Source organism: Aethalodelphis obliquidens, unplaced genomic scaffold (genome assembly GCF_003676395.1).
Source record: "Aethalodelphis obliquidens isolate GAN/ISIS:26980383/991018 unplaced genomic scaffold, ASM367639v1 scaffold12, whole genome shotgun sequence".
In the NCBI taxonomy this organism is placed as follows: domain Eukaryota; kingdom Metazoa; phylum Chordata; class Mammalia; order Artiodactyla; family Delphinidae; genus Aethalodelphis; species Aethalodelphis obliquidens.
In genome coordinates this window covers 28623731-28638179 of record NW_020837956.1, presented here as the reverse complement: position 1 = coordinate 28638179, position 14449 = coordinate 28623731, and the positions used below count along the sequence as shown (strand labels likewise).

Genomic DNA, 14449 nt, shown 5'->3' with positions numbered 1-14449 from the left:
TCACAGGTGCCTTTTCCCTCGGGCTCCGTGTGAAAGTGGAAGAGCAAGGTGACGCCCGGCGAGGTGGAGACATGCCTTGCAGGTCCTGCCAGTTCTACTTCTTAACAAGCTCTCCAGTCCAGCCCCTCCTCCCCAGCCCTCCCCACCTCAGCCCTCCTCTGTTCCCGGGCTTCCGTCCCCACCCAACCCCCATCCCTCCGCAATTCCTAATCTTTCCTGCATCCGCTTTGAGACTCTCCTGCGGCCCTCGGAGAGGTAACTGCCACCTTCTCACCACATTCCAGCCCCCTCTCTTCTCATACCTGCTTTCAATCCACATCCAGCAGGAAGCCTCTCGTGTCCTTATTTTTGCTGAAGCTGTGCCTTCTGCCTGGAATGCCTTCTCCCCATTGTCCGAGAGGCTGATTTCAATCTGTCCTTCAAGACTCAGATCAAGTGCCACCTCTGGGAACCGAGGTGCCCTGACTCCCCCTCCGGCCCGCACCGAGCTCTACCACTGAAACCACTCTCTCGGCGTCCGTCTCCCCCTGGACCCCAGCCTCCCTGAGAGCAGGGCTGCGCACCTTTGTTCTATAAGTGAAAACACAGTGCTTGCTCTCCAGAGCAAAACCCAAGAGGCAAGCAAGGCAGAAAACGCCGTTTCAAGCAGAAACTGGCTGCAAATAAGAAGGCAACACAATCAGTCTAAGAGAAGATGGCTCATTCGTTTAGAAAATAACTGGAGGGCTTCCCTGGTGGCGCAGTGGTTGAGAGTCTGCCTGCCGATGCAGGGGACATGGGTTCGTGCCCCAGTCCGGGAAGATCCCACATGCCGCGGAGCGGCTGGGCCCACGAGCCATGGCCGCTGAGCCTGCGTGTCCGGAGCCTGTGCTCCGCAACAGGAGAGGCCACAGCAGTGAGGGCCCGCGTACCGCAAAAAGAAAAATGTAAAAAAAAAAAGAACTTGAAAGAACTCAGTGGAAATGCAGCAGGCCCCCCATCCCCATACAATGTACAAACTGGCATACGCGGACTTGGATACACACACAGGCCACATGGGCGTGATCTAAAGGTGAGGAGAAAATGAAATAGTGCTCAATTGCTCCGTTCTCAGGCATGGGCGGGGGGGGGGGGGCGGGGGCGGGAGGGCAGAATCTTGGGAAAGCAGAAAAGAGAGAAGGAGAAGGGGGTCAAGGTCGTGGGAAGTAGGGCAGCAAGCTGACATCTGAGGATGGGCAGAGAGAAATTGCTTGAGGCCAGGACGCTAGAGGAACCCTTCACATTTTCATTTCTTCACTGTTCGTCTCAAACACTCAGGAAAGCCTGTTTTACAGCACCACCCTGTGCTGGCGGTGCCCTGGGATGGGGGTGATGGGGGCAAGCACAGAGCAGTAGGAGTACCAGCAGAGTGAGAGGAGAGTGGTAGGCGGGGCGCGGTTTAGCCCATTTGAATATGAGGAAAGCAAGTGGCCCAGGAGGCTGGGGTCTTGGGACTGTGCAGGTCCCACATTGCGGGAACGGCCTCCCCAGTCCTACTGTCACCCAGGGCCACCACTGTGGGCTCCACTGCTCACTGGCATGCAAGCATGGGCAGGGTACTTACCCTTCATACTGCAAGTTTTGCCTGCAAAGCGAGGATAAGTCACACAAGTGTGTCTCCAACGCGGCTGAAGTTTTTCGTAGTGAATGAAATCACCCAGGTGCTGTCTAGCAGCGTCCAGCCCACAGTGAAAGTATTAATATTCAGGCGGCCATTTCTGCAACTGTGCCCTCACCGTCCGGTCCAGGGGCAGGCAGGAAATAGACACAGTGTTTGTTGAATGAATGATCTGAGGACTTCGTCTCTGCCTCTGAACCCTTCAAGCACAACGTGTCGGGGAGAACAGAACTCACTCTGCAAAGCCGCCCTGAACCCGCAGTGCCCAACCCACCAGCAGGTGCAGGGCCCTGGGAGCAACAGTCCCTCCCGCTCTGTGTTCCCAGGACACACTCGGGCTCTGGTGTTAGGGGCTGGCCTGCACCCAGGGCCAGAGAGCAGGTTTGGTGCCAAGGGTCCCAGGTGGGGAGACCTGCCGTGGAGGGGCACCCGAGGGGCTGGGAGGGGGTCAGCAGCCTGGACGAGACTTAAGGGGAGGGTGGCTAGATGCCCTTAGAAAACTAGGGCTCCTGCAGTGCACTGTGTTTTCTCAACCCCCCAAATTTTCATTACAGTTTTCTCCTAACGTGCAGACTTTTTTAGACCTTTAGCACTGAGACCATTTGCTCGTGAGCTTCCAGGAGTTGTATGACAATGAGCAAACAGAATAGGTAGCAAACTTTGAGTCAGCAGGGAGCCTTGTGTCCTTGGGGAAGGGAATGATCTAGAAGGAGAGGCTGGGCAGGACAGAGTAAGGCAGAAAGTAAGACCTAGGAGGAGGTGAGATGAAGGTCTGACACAGGGCTTGGGGGAGGGGGGCAGAGGTGGACACGGATTCCCTTACAGCAAACGGGACTGGCCCCCATCCTGCCACAGCACAGAGCCAGGCTCCCCACAAGAAGGTGACAGGCAAGGACATCACCAGGCCAAGAGGAGATTCAACCACCACCACAGCCCGAATGACAAGTACCGTTTATTAGCTACATGAATGGGCCCAGCCATGGGTTGAGCGCCGTCCCATGGACTGGCAGAGATGAGCACAGTCACAGCCCCTTCTCCACCCGGGAGTCGTGTCCAGTCATACACTCCGGCAGAAAGTCTCTGTATGGAATACAGGGCACAAGTTCCCTTCCCTTCGTTGGGCAGGGCGTCTCTCCGAATCACAGATGGTCCCCTCTCGGAGCGGCCAACAGAGCAGCTGGAACGTTGTCAAATTAAATAAGCAACCACAGGAGTTCCCAGGAGCCCGGGCTGGGGGTCTCTGGTCCCAGCAAAGGTGTCTGAGAGGCAGGCCTTGGCTCCAGGCCTCCATGGGGCACATGGCCTCGGATCAAACTGGACTGGGGCCGACACAGCTTCATCACCATTTAGGAGACTGTCCTTTGAACTTGGCAACATGGAAATCTACATCAGGCCTTGTATATAACCTTGAATGAACCTACCGATCTCCAGAATAATTTCGGCAAAGACAAAAAACAAACAAACCAGAGGGACTCTGGCCCCAGAATCCCTCCCCACGGGAAAGATGAAGGGCACAGAGCTTTTAGCCAAGTTTCCCAATATCATTGGCATTTAGCGAAAAGGCTGGTCACGGCCACAAGACCAGCGCAGAAAGAAGCAAAGGCAGTAGAGTTCACGTGACTACTTTATATTAAAGTTTATTACATTTGGAAAATCTACTGTACAGGGAAAAACCCATTGGATTAAGCAGAGTTTTGCCAAAAGCAAAAGACTATCAACTCTTTGGAACATTCCTGATTCCAGCCCAGAGTCGGGCCACAGGAGCCAATCAAAGCGAACCTGGTCCTTCGTGGGGCAGCTCAGTGGCAGGTAGGGCCAAGACCCCTCTCGTCACCTTCCAGGAGAAAGTGTCCTCCAGAGATGGCATCAAAGGAAGGGCTTCGTCCACTCTCCTCGATCCCCAAGCCTGAGGCTCCAGGATTCAAATCTCACACAGGCTCCCCAGCATCGCAGCCGCTTGGGCCCTGGCCCTGGCCCCGAGTTCATGGACACAGGCACGACTGCTCAAAGAGGTGACCACCCGCGGCAGCCAGGATGGGACAGCCCACCAACAGGGCCGCCCAACAGACATTCCATACCCTGTTGCACACGTGAGGGACAAACTCAACAGACAACACACGAACTAAGCCTACATGTTGGCTTCTGGATTTGGTTCTCCTAGTCCCAAAAAAAAAAAAAAAAAAAAGTCTTCTTAACTCTGATGCTGTCTCCTGACCATAGATTAGGGAAGCAGGATGGGGGATGACCAAATCAACTTACTTAACTTACCTCCGAAGTAACAAAGTCTACTGGGCTATAAACAAAGAAACTAGAGGAAACATGTGCAAAAACAAATTGACACCTAAATTAGACCTCTCCACAAAACAAAGTGAATTCTGACAGAGCCCTGACCTCCTGTCCCCACCACTCAGCGGGACACACCCCCAGCCAGGCCCGCTGGTCTCTACCAGTAAGTGCTACAGACGTGTCAGCCCTCAGCCACAGCATCTTCCAGCCATCCGGGTCCCGAGCAGCGGGGTCCCCTTCTCTCCAGAGTTAGGCCTGGGGATGGGCTGCTCCGGTTTGGAGAAACTGGGTCAGCGTGGTGGGCTGCCAGGTGCCGGCTGTGATGGAAAGGTCGGTCATATGCGAGAAAGCCCTTGTGCCCAAGTCTCCAGGCAGAAGTCAGAGAAGCGGAGATGAGCCCTCTCCCCGGCACGCCCAGGACTCCGCGGGGAGGGGGCCGCCGGCGGGGCTGGGTGCGCCAGGAAGGTGGCGTGGTGGAGGAGGGCAGGGTCTGCAGTTCTTCACAGAAAAGGCAAGTGGGGGCCTAGCGAGTGGCAGGGGGAGGGGAGGGGCACCCCCCCCATCAGGCGTAGAACTCCTCCTGTTTGCTGGGCTTCTGGTAGGCCCCGCCATTGGCTTGCTTCGGCTCCTCCAAGGAGTAGCTACCCTCGTCCTTCTTCTTCATCCGGTACAGCATGAAACCCACCAGGCACACAGCAAAGATGAGTCCCACGAGGCCTCCGGCAATGACCCCTGGGGCGGGTGGGGAGGACAGAGGCCAGTTGAGCTCGGCTGCTCCTTGGGCTGAGTGGCGGCCCCGCCAGAGCTAAAGACAGCCCCCCGCCCCCCATCCTACCCACCAGAGAGAAAACTCACCTCCCAGCACTTCCTTCCTGTCCAGGAAGCCCTGCGAGGCCCCCGTGGCCCCGGGATCCCCTGGGGGCACATTCCGCTGGCCAGGTTCCACAGTGGCCCCGGCTGAGTTCTCCGCCGACACATCAAAGGTGAAGTCCTAGGGGAGGGCAGGTATGGTATCAGGTTTGGGCGACCACAACGAAGGCTGCATCCAGGTCCGCTCCCAGCTTCCCTGGTCACCTCTGCCATCAGCTCAGACACACCCCGACCCAGGCCCCTCTCGCCACATCGCACTGGACCCTGCTGGACTGTGGCAAAGGTATCCCATCAAGTGATATAAAGCCCACGTTTTTATGTGAAAATAAACAGGCTCATTTTAGTGCAAAGTGTAACATTACCACGATGCTATAAGACAGAAAATAAGACCTGGTGGAACTTCCACACTCGCCGCAGAGGCGTGCGTTTTAGGAAGCCCTCTCTTCGGGGATCCTGAACGGCTCTCTTGCACTGGTCTCGTACTTAGTCTGTCCCGCCCTGGGCTCAGCCCTGGGGGTGGGAGAGGATGGGGCCTCGGGACACTGCCTTCACTGAGGTGATTACGATGTGCTCACAGGGTGTAGGGGGTTGGGTGTGCCGCGTGTCCAGGCCAGTGCCCCCCACCCAGTGCACTGTGCCCCACCAGGCACTAAGGGCCACCCTACCCACTGGCCACCCGGCGTCCCTGGAAATGCAGAGGATGACAGTGGGCCGACACCCACCTGCTCGCCAGAGCCCTCTCCTTCTGGGAGCTGGGTGGGGGCTTCACCCTCAGCAGCCTTCTCGGTGGTAGCAGAAGCTCCATCCTCCACGCTGGGAGCCTGAGGCTCGAGCTGACTGTGACCTGTGGGAGCTGAGGTCTCGTGGTGGTCAGGCTGCACGTCCCTGTGGGGATGGGAGGTGGCAGCAGGCCCCTGGGCCGTGGTAGCTCTGGCTGTCGATGCCCGGTGGGTGGTTGGGTGCAGCGTGGTCCCACTGGGTGGGTGGGTGGCCTCCTTCTCTTGGGCAGTGAGGCCAGGTTCCAGCTCTCCTAGGAGCACCAGCCCGCCCCCCTCAGGCTGCTCTCCAGTCGGCAGGATGGAGGTGGAGGTGACCGTGGTATCCGGGCGGCTGGGCTCTGGAGCCGTGGGCGTGGCCGTCAGGAGCCCCTTGTCCTTCCAGGTGGAGGGGGTCTGCTGTGACACGGTGATATCTGGCAGAGCGCCTGCAGGGCCAGAAGCACAGCGTGTGGGGTGAGGGAGGCCCCTGAACATCAAGGCCAGCCAAGCTCAGGCCATGAGGAAGGCCTGGCCGAGGACCCGAGGCTTTGACTTCCAGGCCAGCACAGCAAACCCTTCCTCTCGTGAGAAGCTGTGTTTCCTGGGGCAGAGCTAGCTAAGGCGAAACTCAACTTTGGAAAATGAACCAGCAAAGCTGCCCTTTTCTGCTGCACGTGCCTGGGGACAGCCCGGTCTCTGGAGCCATCTGGGAAGGGATCTCTCCTGCGACCGCTGAAGCCCGCTCCCTGGGGGATGGGGGCATCCTTAGGGGCTGAACGCCATATCCCCATACACACACCTCTCTGGCCCCCTCCCTGATCCACCTGCCCTCTCCCCAGCCTCCCAAGTACAGAGGCCTGTGTCTCACGTCCTAGCTCCCGGGCCCCTGCCTAGGCCACTTTCCCCAGGGATGACTGTAGCCCTCTTCTGAGGTCTAGTTCAAGAGCACCTCCTCAGAGAGCCTCCCTGACCACCTCTAGGCTCAAGGATTTCATTCCCCCAGGGAAAGGGGAAATAGGGAAGATAAAGGCACATTTATACCCCACTAGGCTCTGTGCAGCCTAATACCTCCCAATAGCCTTATGAAGTCAAGAGGTTATTCCCATTGTACAGATGAGGAAATAGAGGCTTGGAGAAGTCAAATCACCTTCCAAAGATTCCCCAGTGAGTTAAAAAGGAGAACACGAGCCCAAGTCTGTCTGCAGCAGGCAGCCCCCAGGACCTCGTGGAATCCACACCCTTCCCACCTCAACCCACACATGTTTTCTCCTTGCAGCACGGTCCCCATTCTCTTCCCTAGCACCACCCTTCTGGCCCAGCTAGGGGGGCTGTCTGACCGCCACCCCCAGCCCACTCACCTGCGCCCGAGCCAGAGAAGCTGTCGGAGTCATCTCCAGAGCCATCCTGATCCTCGGGGGGCACGTTTACAGCCACAGTTTGCTGGAAAATGAACAGAAAAGGATATGAGTGGAGGTTTGGCTTGGGCCCTGCTACTGTGGGGTCCCCATCCTAGGTAGCTGGGTAAATCAGGCACCCCCCTGCTCCCCAAACACACACACCACTCCACACAGCACAGGAAGGAAGCCCTCGTGTGTGGCTCTGGAACCCTCGGTTCCCCGCCAACACACACACCCCCTAGAAGCTCAGTCTGCTCGGGGCGCCCCAGACCTCTCAGAGGAACAGACAGACAACACCATTGGCAGGAACAGAGACTGTGGCCCCCCTGGGACCAAAGCCCACCCTACACTGAGAATCAGGTCCCAGAGGCCACTGACCAGGGAGCTTCAGGGTCCAAGAGTGGGGCTTTCAAGGGCCCCCCGGAACAACATCACGACCACGTGGCTCCAGGGAGGCCGCCTCCAGGCATGCTGAGCGCCAGGGTGCGGACACCCAGGGCCCCATGGCAGGGAGGGGCAGGGATGAGCCCAGGGTGAGTTGTCTGTGCTGAGGCAGGCCTGGCCACAGTGCTCCTTCCCACACTCAGCCTGTTTTCTCATCCACTGGAAAAACTGGGTCCAGACCCACTTGGGGAAGGAAGGACAGGACATCCATCAGCCTGGGGATAGATGAGGCTGATCCAGAAGGGACCCTGCACTAAGGAGGCAAAGGGTCTGTGAGCCTGGGATGGGCCCTGTGTGCGAAGAGCTGCCCCAGGAATGCTGCCTGCCTGGCCGAGCCTAAGAGGCTGCAGGTGCCGGACTGCAAACACATACCCAGGCCCTGAAGCAGGGGCTGTGCCAGCAGGGCCAGGGAGTGGGACCAGGCGGAGGCAGGACACACCACACACAGCCGAGCTGGCCTGCGCGGGGAACCACCCCCCACCCCTAACACTGGCTCCAGGACAGCAGATGGGGAAGGGAGGACCCAGCAGCCAGGTGGCAGGAAGAGTAGCCGTAAGTATCCTGCTCAGCAATAAGACTTTGACCCAAATGACCCTGTGCTGCAGTCCCAGCGTCAAGGGCCAGAACAAAGAACGAATGAAAAAGCAGGACAGCATAGTTCAGAGCACATGGGCTCTGCAAGCCCCCCTGACCTCTGCCACTTACTAGCTGAATGGCCCTGAGGACATCATTAAACCTCCTACGACCTCAGTCTTCCCATCTGTAAAATGGGGACGGCAGTAATAGCTACATCCCAGGACTGTTGCAGAAGTTTAAAGAGGTTATGCATGAAAAGAACCTAATAGAGCCTGGTTCACAGTAAGGGTCCCACCACCAGTGGTGGCTGCTCTAAGTTGGAGAAGTAAGAGCCACTCAGCCTGAGGAAGAGGATTCTGGGGCCTGTCTAGGAGGAGCGGGGGTGGAGGTTGGTAGGGTTTCAGGAGAAGAGGGGGCAGAAGGGAGCCAGTTTACGGGCAGCTCTGTGCAGGCTTGTCAGAGGGCAGGCCCTGCCCAAGGCTGGGCTCCAGGGAATGGGCCTCCTCAGCCCAAGAGGCTTCGCCAGGTCCTGGCCACGGGCCACGGGGCCTCCCTCTTGAGCGCAGCAGGGCAGGGAGGGACAGGCAAGACCTTTGGCCTCCTGAGGCAGAGCTGGATCAGGTGGGGGCTCCCTCCAAGGGCCCAGGTCAGAGGGAAGCTTCAGAAACGTGTAGAAACCGTGAGGCTAGAAATACCACTGAGCTTCCTTTGAAAGTACAAAACCCACACTACACCTCCTCCCCTCTCCACCGGCCCCCCGCCCCCCAAGAGAAAAGTTTTGGCCGCAGCAGGGCCTGTATGAGCTGCCACAGCCCGTCCGCAATGCACAGTCATAGTCCCTGGCCTCCACCTGCGCCTCAGGCCACGTCCTGTCTGTACTGTCCCCAGGTGGCCCTTCAAACACCTGTCCTGCCTCCACGGAGCTTCGGTGGAAGCTGACCCTCGCCTCCCCAAAGCTTACCCCCTCCAGTAACAAAGAACACTGTCCCCCAGGCAGGCGCAGAGTGGGTACCCACACCCTAACATACCCCTGCCCCAGGCCCACAGCAGATGCTCCCAAGAGGGCAGCTTGAGGGGGACAAGCATTCAGGGGACACGCCCCACCCACACTCATCAAGACCCCCCTTCACTTCGCCCAACACCCTCACAGCTCTGGAGGAGACCCTAGGTGGCAGTGCTCCAATTCCCAGCCTTGGACAGAAAGCTGGACCTGGAGCAGGGGGCCAGGCCCTGTTTCACAGACGGGGGCACTGAGTTCTGCAGAGAACACAGTGCACCAGGACCCCGTCCACCTCGGAGGCATTGCCCAAGATGCAGGCAAAACCAGGGAGGCCCAGCCTCTCACCTACACAGAGAGGCCCCAACAGGTTAGCAGTTTCCCAAGAGAAGGGCTTTTCTCAGGAGTAGGTAAGACTTTGAATCTGCCCAGTCCCTGAAAACAATTTGTTCCCTCATCTTATCGCAATCTTGTTTATACAACAAGCTCTTAAGCAAACACTTTCTCCCCTGAAACCAGCTCCCAGGCCTCAGGGCAGCCTCTCCCCTTTGGGGCTGGGTCTCCACCAAGGGGATAGGCTGTAGTGATCTCCCAGACCTCCAGCTTGAACCTCCAGTGACAGCCTCAGCCCTCCAGGGAGGAAGTTAGCAGAAACTGCTGAGGTTGAACTTGGCTCACCAGGTGCCAGCTGACTCTGGAGTTTGGGGTGAGACTTCCGGTTTCACCAGCAGGCCTGCTGTGCTAAGAGCCTGTGGTCAGCTGCCTCCTAGGCCCCATATGGGGCTCTCCTCGGCACAGCCTCTGACACTGTTCTGAGACCACACTGGCCACAACTCAGGGATGCCAGGGGTGGGTTGGCCCAGTTTGGAACCTACTTCAAACAGCCTGGGAAGACAAAGGCGAGCCAGCTGTACCTGTAATGGGGCCCTTTAACCTCTGTAAGGCCCAGGAAAATCAGTTTTTTGTACAACAAATCAAAAGCCGTATGAGGGGGTCTAGATGTTCACACCTTTGGTCTGCTCAGGGCAAAGGCCAGGTTGGTCCTTCCCACACACAGCGCAGATCCTGGAAGCCCAGGGCCTGAAAGGCCAAAGCCAAATTGTCCCAAATTGTTTTCAGGGACTGGGCAGATTCAAAGTCTTACCTAGTTCTGAGAGAAGCCCTTCTCCTGGGAAACTGCTAACCTGTTGGGGCCTCTCTGTGTAGGTGAGAGCCTGGGCCTCCCCGGCTTTGCCGGCATCTTTCGCTCAGGTCGGGGGGCAGACACGTGGAGGCTGGGGGACAAGGAACACGAGAGGAACGGCCAGCCCATCTCATCTCAACCACACTGGTCTCCGGGCCACACCTGGGGCGGTGTGAGGAGGACACCCCGAGAGAGGACCTGGGCTCAGGGGTCTGGCGGAGCAGGAAAGGGAGTGTGAGAGGAGAGAGGCCTGCTCTGACACTGGAAGCATTTTCCATCCCTTTCCTACCATTATCCTTTGATTTGAGGCAGGCAGGGCTGAGATCAGCATCTCCCAGAGATAAGGGTGAGGGTCTTGCCAGTGGTCACCGGGCAGGGAAGTATCTGCAGACGTGCAGGCAGTGTTTGCTCCCTTCACCTGCCATTTCTCTCCCTCCCCTGCCCCGAAGGACCACCTTCCCTGATGGTCTAGCTGTTTTACGGGAAACTTGCCTAAATCTCCTCAATGCACCACAGGCCCCAGGAGCCATGGGATGAGCATGTCATCCTCACCAAGTAAGAGTTCTTGGGCTTCCCTGGTGGTAAAGAATACGCCTGCCAATGCAGGGGACATGGGTTCGAGCCCCGGACTGGGAAGATCCCATATGCCGTGGAGCAACTAAGCCCGTGCACCACAACTACTGAGTCTGTGCTCTAGAGCCCACAAGCCACAACTACTGAAGCCTGTGCGCCTAGAGCCCGTGCTCTACAACGAGAAGCCACCCACGCACCACAACGAAGGGTGGCCCCCACACAGCACAACTCGAGAAAGGCCCACGCACAGCAACGAAGACCCAATGAAGCCCTAAATAAATAAATAAAATAAATTTTTAAAAAGGCAAACCATTAAAAAAAAAAAAAGAGTTCCTGACCCCTGCCAGCAGGGGAGACCAAGATGCCAGCCCAGCTTCAGAGGTGGAGACAGGATGGCATGGACAAGCAGGGTCAGGGCTACCAGGGGCTAAGGGTCTCCATCATCAGGTTGTCAGCCATCCCCAAGAGCATGTCGGTAGTCTGTGGGCAGAGGGCTGGCAGAGAAAGCTTCAAGAAGGCAGCCTCAAGCCCACTCCTGCCATCTCTCACCCCACACTGGCCATAGGAGGGCCACCTCCATCTGAGCAGACCTCTGCCCAGGCTGGCCCAGAGGGCCTGGGGCTGTGTTGCAGCATCCCTCCAAGACACCTTGGGCATGAGCATGAAACTTCCTTGGGAGGGTCACAAGTCAGGATACCAAGTGGGCATCTCAGAGATGTTCAGGTGAAGGGCTTCTAACTCCAGGCTGACTGAAGAGGTTGCCTGTCTGACCCCTGACCCCAGCACCCCATCAACCCGCAGCCATCAGATCCAAAGACCTCTGATTTCCAACCCACATCCTGAATCACTGGTGTGTTACCCGCTGCTTGATCTAAGTGATGGATAAACACAAATCCTTTAAAAAGCATTACTGAAGGGACTTCCCTGGTGGCGAAGTGGTTAACAGTCCGCGCTTCCAATGCAGGGGGCCCGGGATCGATCTCTGGTCAGGGAACTAGATCCCACATGCACGTCGCAACTAACAGTTCACATGCCACAACTAAGGAGACCACCTGATATGACTAAGACCTGGCACGACCAAATAAATAAATTAAAAAAAAAAAAAAGCATTACTGAGGTCACATGCCTAAGTACAATATCACGCAAGGTCCTTCGACAGTAAAGAGGGTAAGAAACGGTCTTCAAAGCTCAGGGGCCGTCATCCAAGGGTTTCGGGGAGAAGAGAGGGTAAGAAACGGTCTCGTCTTGGCCTTGGTGAGCTCCCAGGTATATAGCTCCCACTCCAGGACGCTTCTGGAAGGGGGAGCTGCACAGGATGGGGTACAGAGGGTCACCCCACTGGGGACGCTAGGGCCGGCAGATGAAGCCTCCAGCCAGGCCCCGGAGAGGTTAGGACAACGCTCGGCCCTGAGTCACAACTTCGGCGACGCTGGGGCCTCACTGGTGTGGCAGCCTCCGCAGCCAAGTGGGAAAGGGAGATTTAGGTATCTGTTGGTTGTAAGGCTTGGGTGTAGCGATAGAAGCCCTGGCTGCCGTGGTGGGAGCTCAGTCACTGAATCCACAAGGATAAAGAGCTGCCCCTTGTCACAATGCCCAGGTCACAGCCTTTCCCTGTGAAAGGAGCCAGCCTTGGTGCCCGTGCTGGGGCTGAAGGCAGCAGGTGGAGGGTAGGGGCCCAATCTGTTCCATGAGCCCAGGCTGAGGAGTATAAAGGCAGGCGGGCCACACAATCACACCAGGATAAACATCCCTTGTTCCCATCCCACCAAAATCCCACCCAACAGCAGGCATCCTCGGGAGGCTTAAATGAGATTCATGGTTTTTAAAACTCTTTTTTACCCCCCTCAGTTTCCTGGTCAGATCTACGGATCTAAGGGAAAAGAGCTGATTCCCCCAACCCCACACAACTCTTGGGGGCTGAGGTGTCTGGGCTACAGAACCTCAGCCTTTGCCCCTGACCTGTGTATCAAGATGCCAAACTGGCCAAGGTGACATTCACACCATCACCTGCCTCCAGGCCAGGGGCTCTCTTCTTTGGGGTCCCTAAGCGTCACCAGGAGACTGTTGGAGATGAAGTCTTCCAAGCTCCATCCCTGAGGCTGATTCAGGGGGTTTGGGGCAAAGGCCTTGGACTCTGCATGTTGCAAACTCCATATCCTGTAGGTGGTCTGCAGACTGCACGTGGGGAACGACAGTCTGGACAGGAGAAGGCCTCACCCAAAGTGGCCTGGGAGCTGGGGGAGGCAAGACCCCCCCCCCCGCCAGCCCCACTCAGGTCCAGTGCTCAAAGAAGAGGTACCAGGTAGCCCCGAAAACAAGTCCTAGGGCCAAAGTGATCCGAGAAAGTTCTAGAACATTCTCTCTACATTTCTGATACATCCATTCTCTATAGTCAGTACACTGTGGTGCCTGCCCGGTCTGAGGAAGAGGCCTCGCCGCAGAGCTGGGAGAATCCCTCAATTCCCAGTAGTGCTAGAAACAGGAAACAAAGAAAAGCAACACTCGACTGTCCTGAAGCTGAGCTAAGCCTCCATCCTGCCTGCCCGGGGCCGAGCAGGACCTCCTCGATTCTCCGGGCAACTCTCACCCCCTCAGCTGGCCTGATGCAGTGACCAGGCTGAAACCAACGGGAGCCGCGCAGAGCCGCTTATGCCCTCTCTGGGGTGGGGGTGGGGGGCACCACCAACGAGGTCAAGGAGCTGAGAGGGGATGGGGAGCTGCAGAGCCTCGGGGCCATCGGCCCGGGGTACCTGCCCGCCTAGGGGTGGTGGGGGAAGAGAATGTTACAAATACCCAGCCCCCTCCCGCGGCCCGCCAAACGCCCTGGTGCCCGGCAGCAGAGTGGGGGTTGCGACTCTTGCTTTCCCTCCTCGGGGGGATCACTTGCACTCCCGCCCTCAGCCCTTGCTAACACAGCCTAAGCACGGACCTGAGGGGCCAAGCGGGCCAAAGCATCTTGGATCAAGGGTCTCCGGGAAGGGACCAGAGCTAAGGATGCCGGGGGAAGACAGCCCTGACCGGGGGGGCCACCCCAGGCGGAGGTCCTGCTCTACTGTTCCCTTGCTGGGGGGCCTGGGCAGCTCTCTGCCTCTCACTGGACCTGGTTCCCGCCTGGACAACACATGGCTGAAGAGCCCTAAACCCTCTCAGGGTTCTGACAGGCTAGGCTGGGCCCTGCGGCCCCAATTCCTTACCAGTGAGGCCAGGGTGGCGTGGGGGTGGTAAACTGGCCACAGACGGCCATGGCGGGGTGGGTGGGAGGTCAGGACCGCAGCCCAGGGCCCAGGAAGACGTTGGGCTCCCCCTAGCCCAGGAGATCACGGTGGTGGCAGAGAAATCACTTCCTCTCTGAACGCCGCTTTCCTCACTTGGGAGCTGCCAGGGAGGCCACTGCGGAGGCCCAGATCTCCCGGCTTTGGCCTCAAGACCCTGAAATCTTCCCCCATCCCCTCTACTTCCAGGAGGGAGGGGCCCCACCGGTGCCCCGGGGCAGCATCAGCATTTCCTGGCCTGACAGGCATGATGATTTATAAGCTCACCAAGAACTAAGTCAGGCTGGGACCTGCAGAGGGGTGATGGGTACAGCTCAAGGCGGGAGGGGCCCGGGAACAGACAGGCAGGGAAGAGGGGGCTTCTTCTGCCCACACCTTGAGAACGTGCATTGGTGAGGGCACCCGCAGGGCCCCCTGAGGAGGAAGGCCTTTCAGGGGACCTCCTGGGCATGCACCC

At 57.9% G+C, this 14449-nt stretch overlaps 1 protein-coding gene across 1 annotated transcript in view; it reads right to left on the bottom strand.

Moving 5' to 3' along the window:
- Positions 1 to 2570: 2570 nt before the first annotated feature.
- SDC1 (syndecan 1) overlaps positions 2571 to 14449 on the bottom strand; it is a 24242-nt gene continuing 12363 nt past the window's right edge. The window contains exons 2-5 of the mRNA XM_027113764.1: positions 6909 to 6990; positions 5515 to 5996; positions 4778 to 4913; positions 2571 to 4654 (exon numbers count right to left, since the gene is read on the bottom strand). Coding sequence (XP_026969565.1) covers positions 4485 to 4654; positions 4778 to 4913; positions 5515 to 5996; positions 6909 to 6990 — 870 coding nt within the window. The 3' untranslated portion in view covers positions 2571 to 4484. The remainder of the gene's footprint in view (positions 4655 to 4777; positions 4914 to 5514; positions 5997 to 6908; positions 6991 to 14449) is intronic.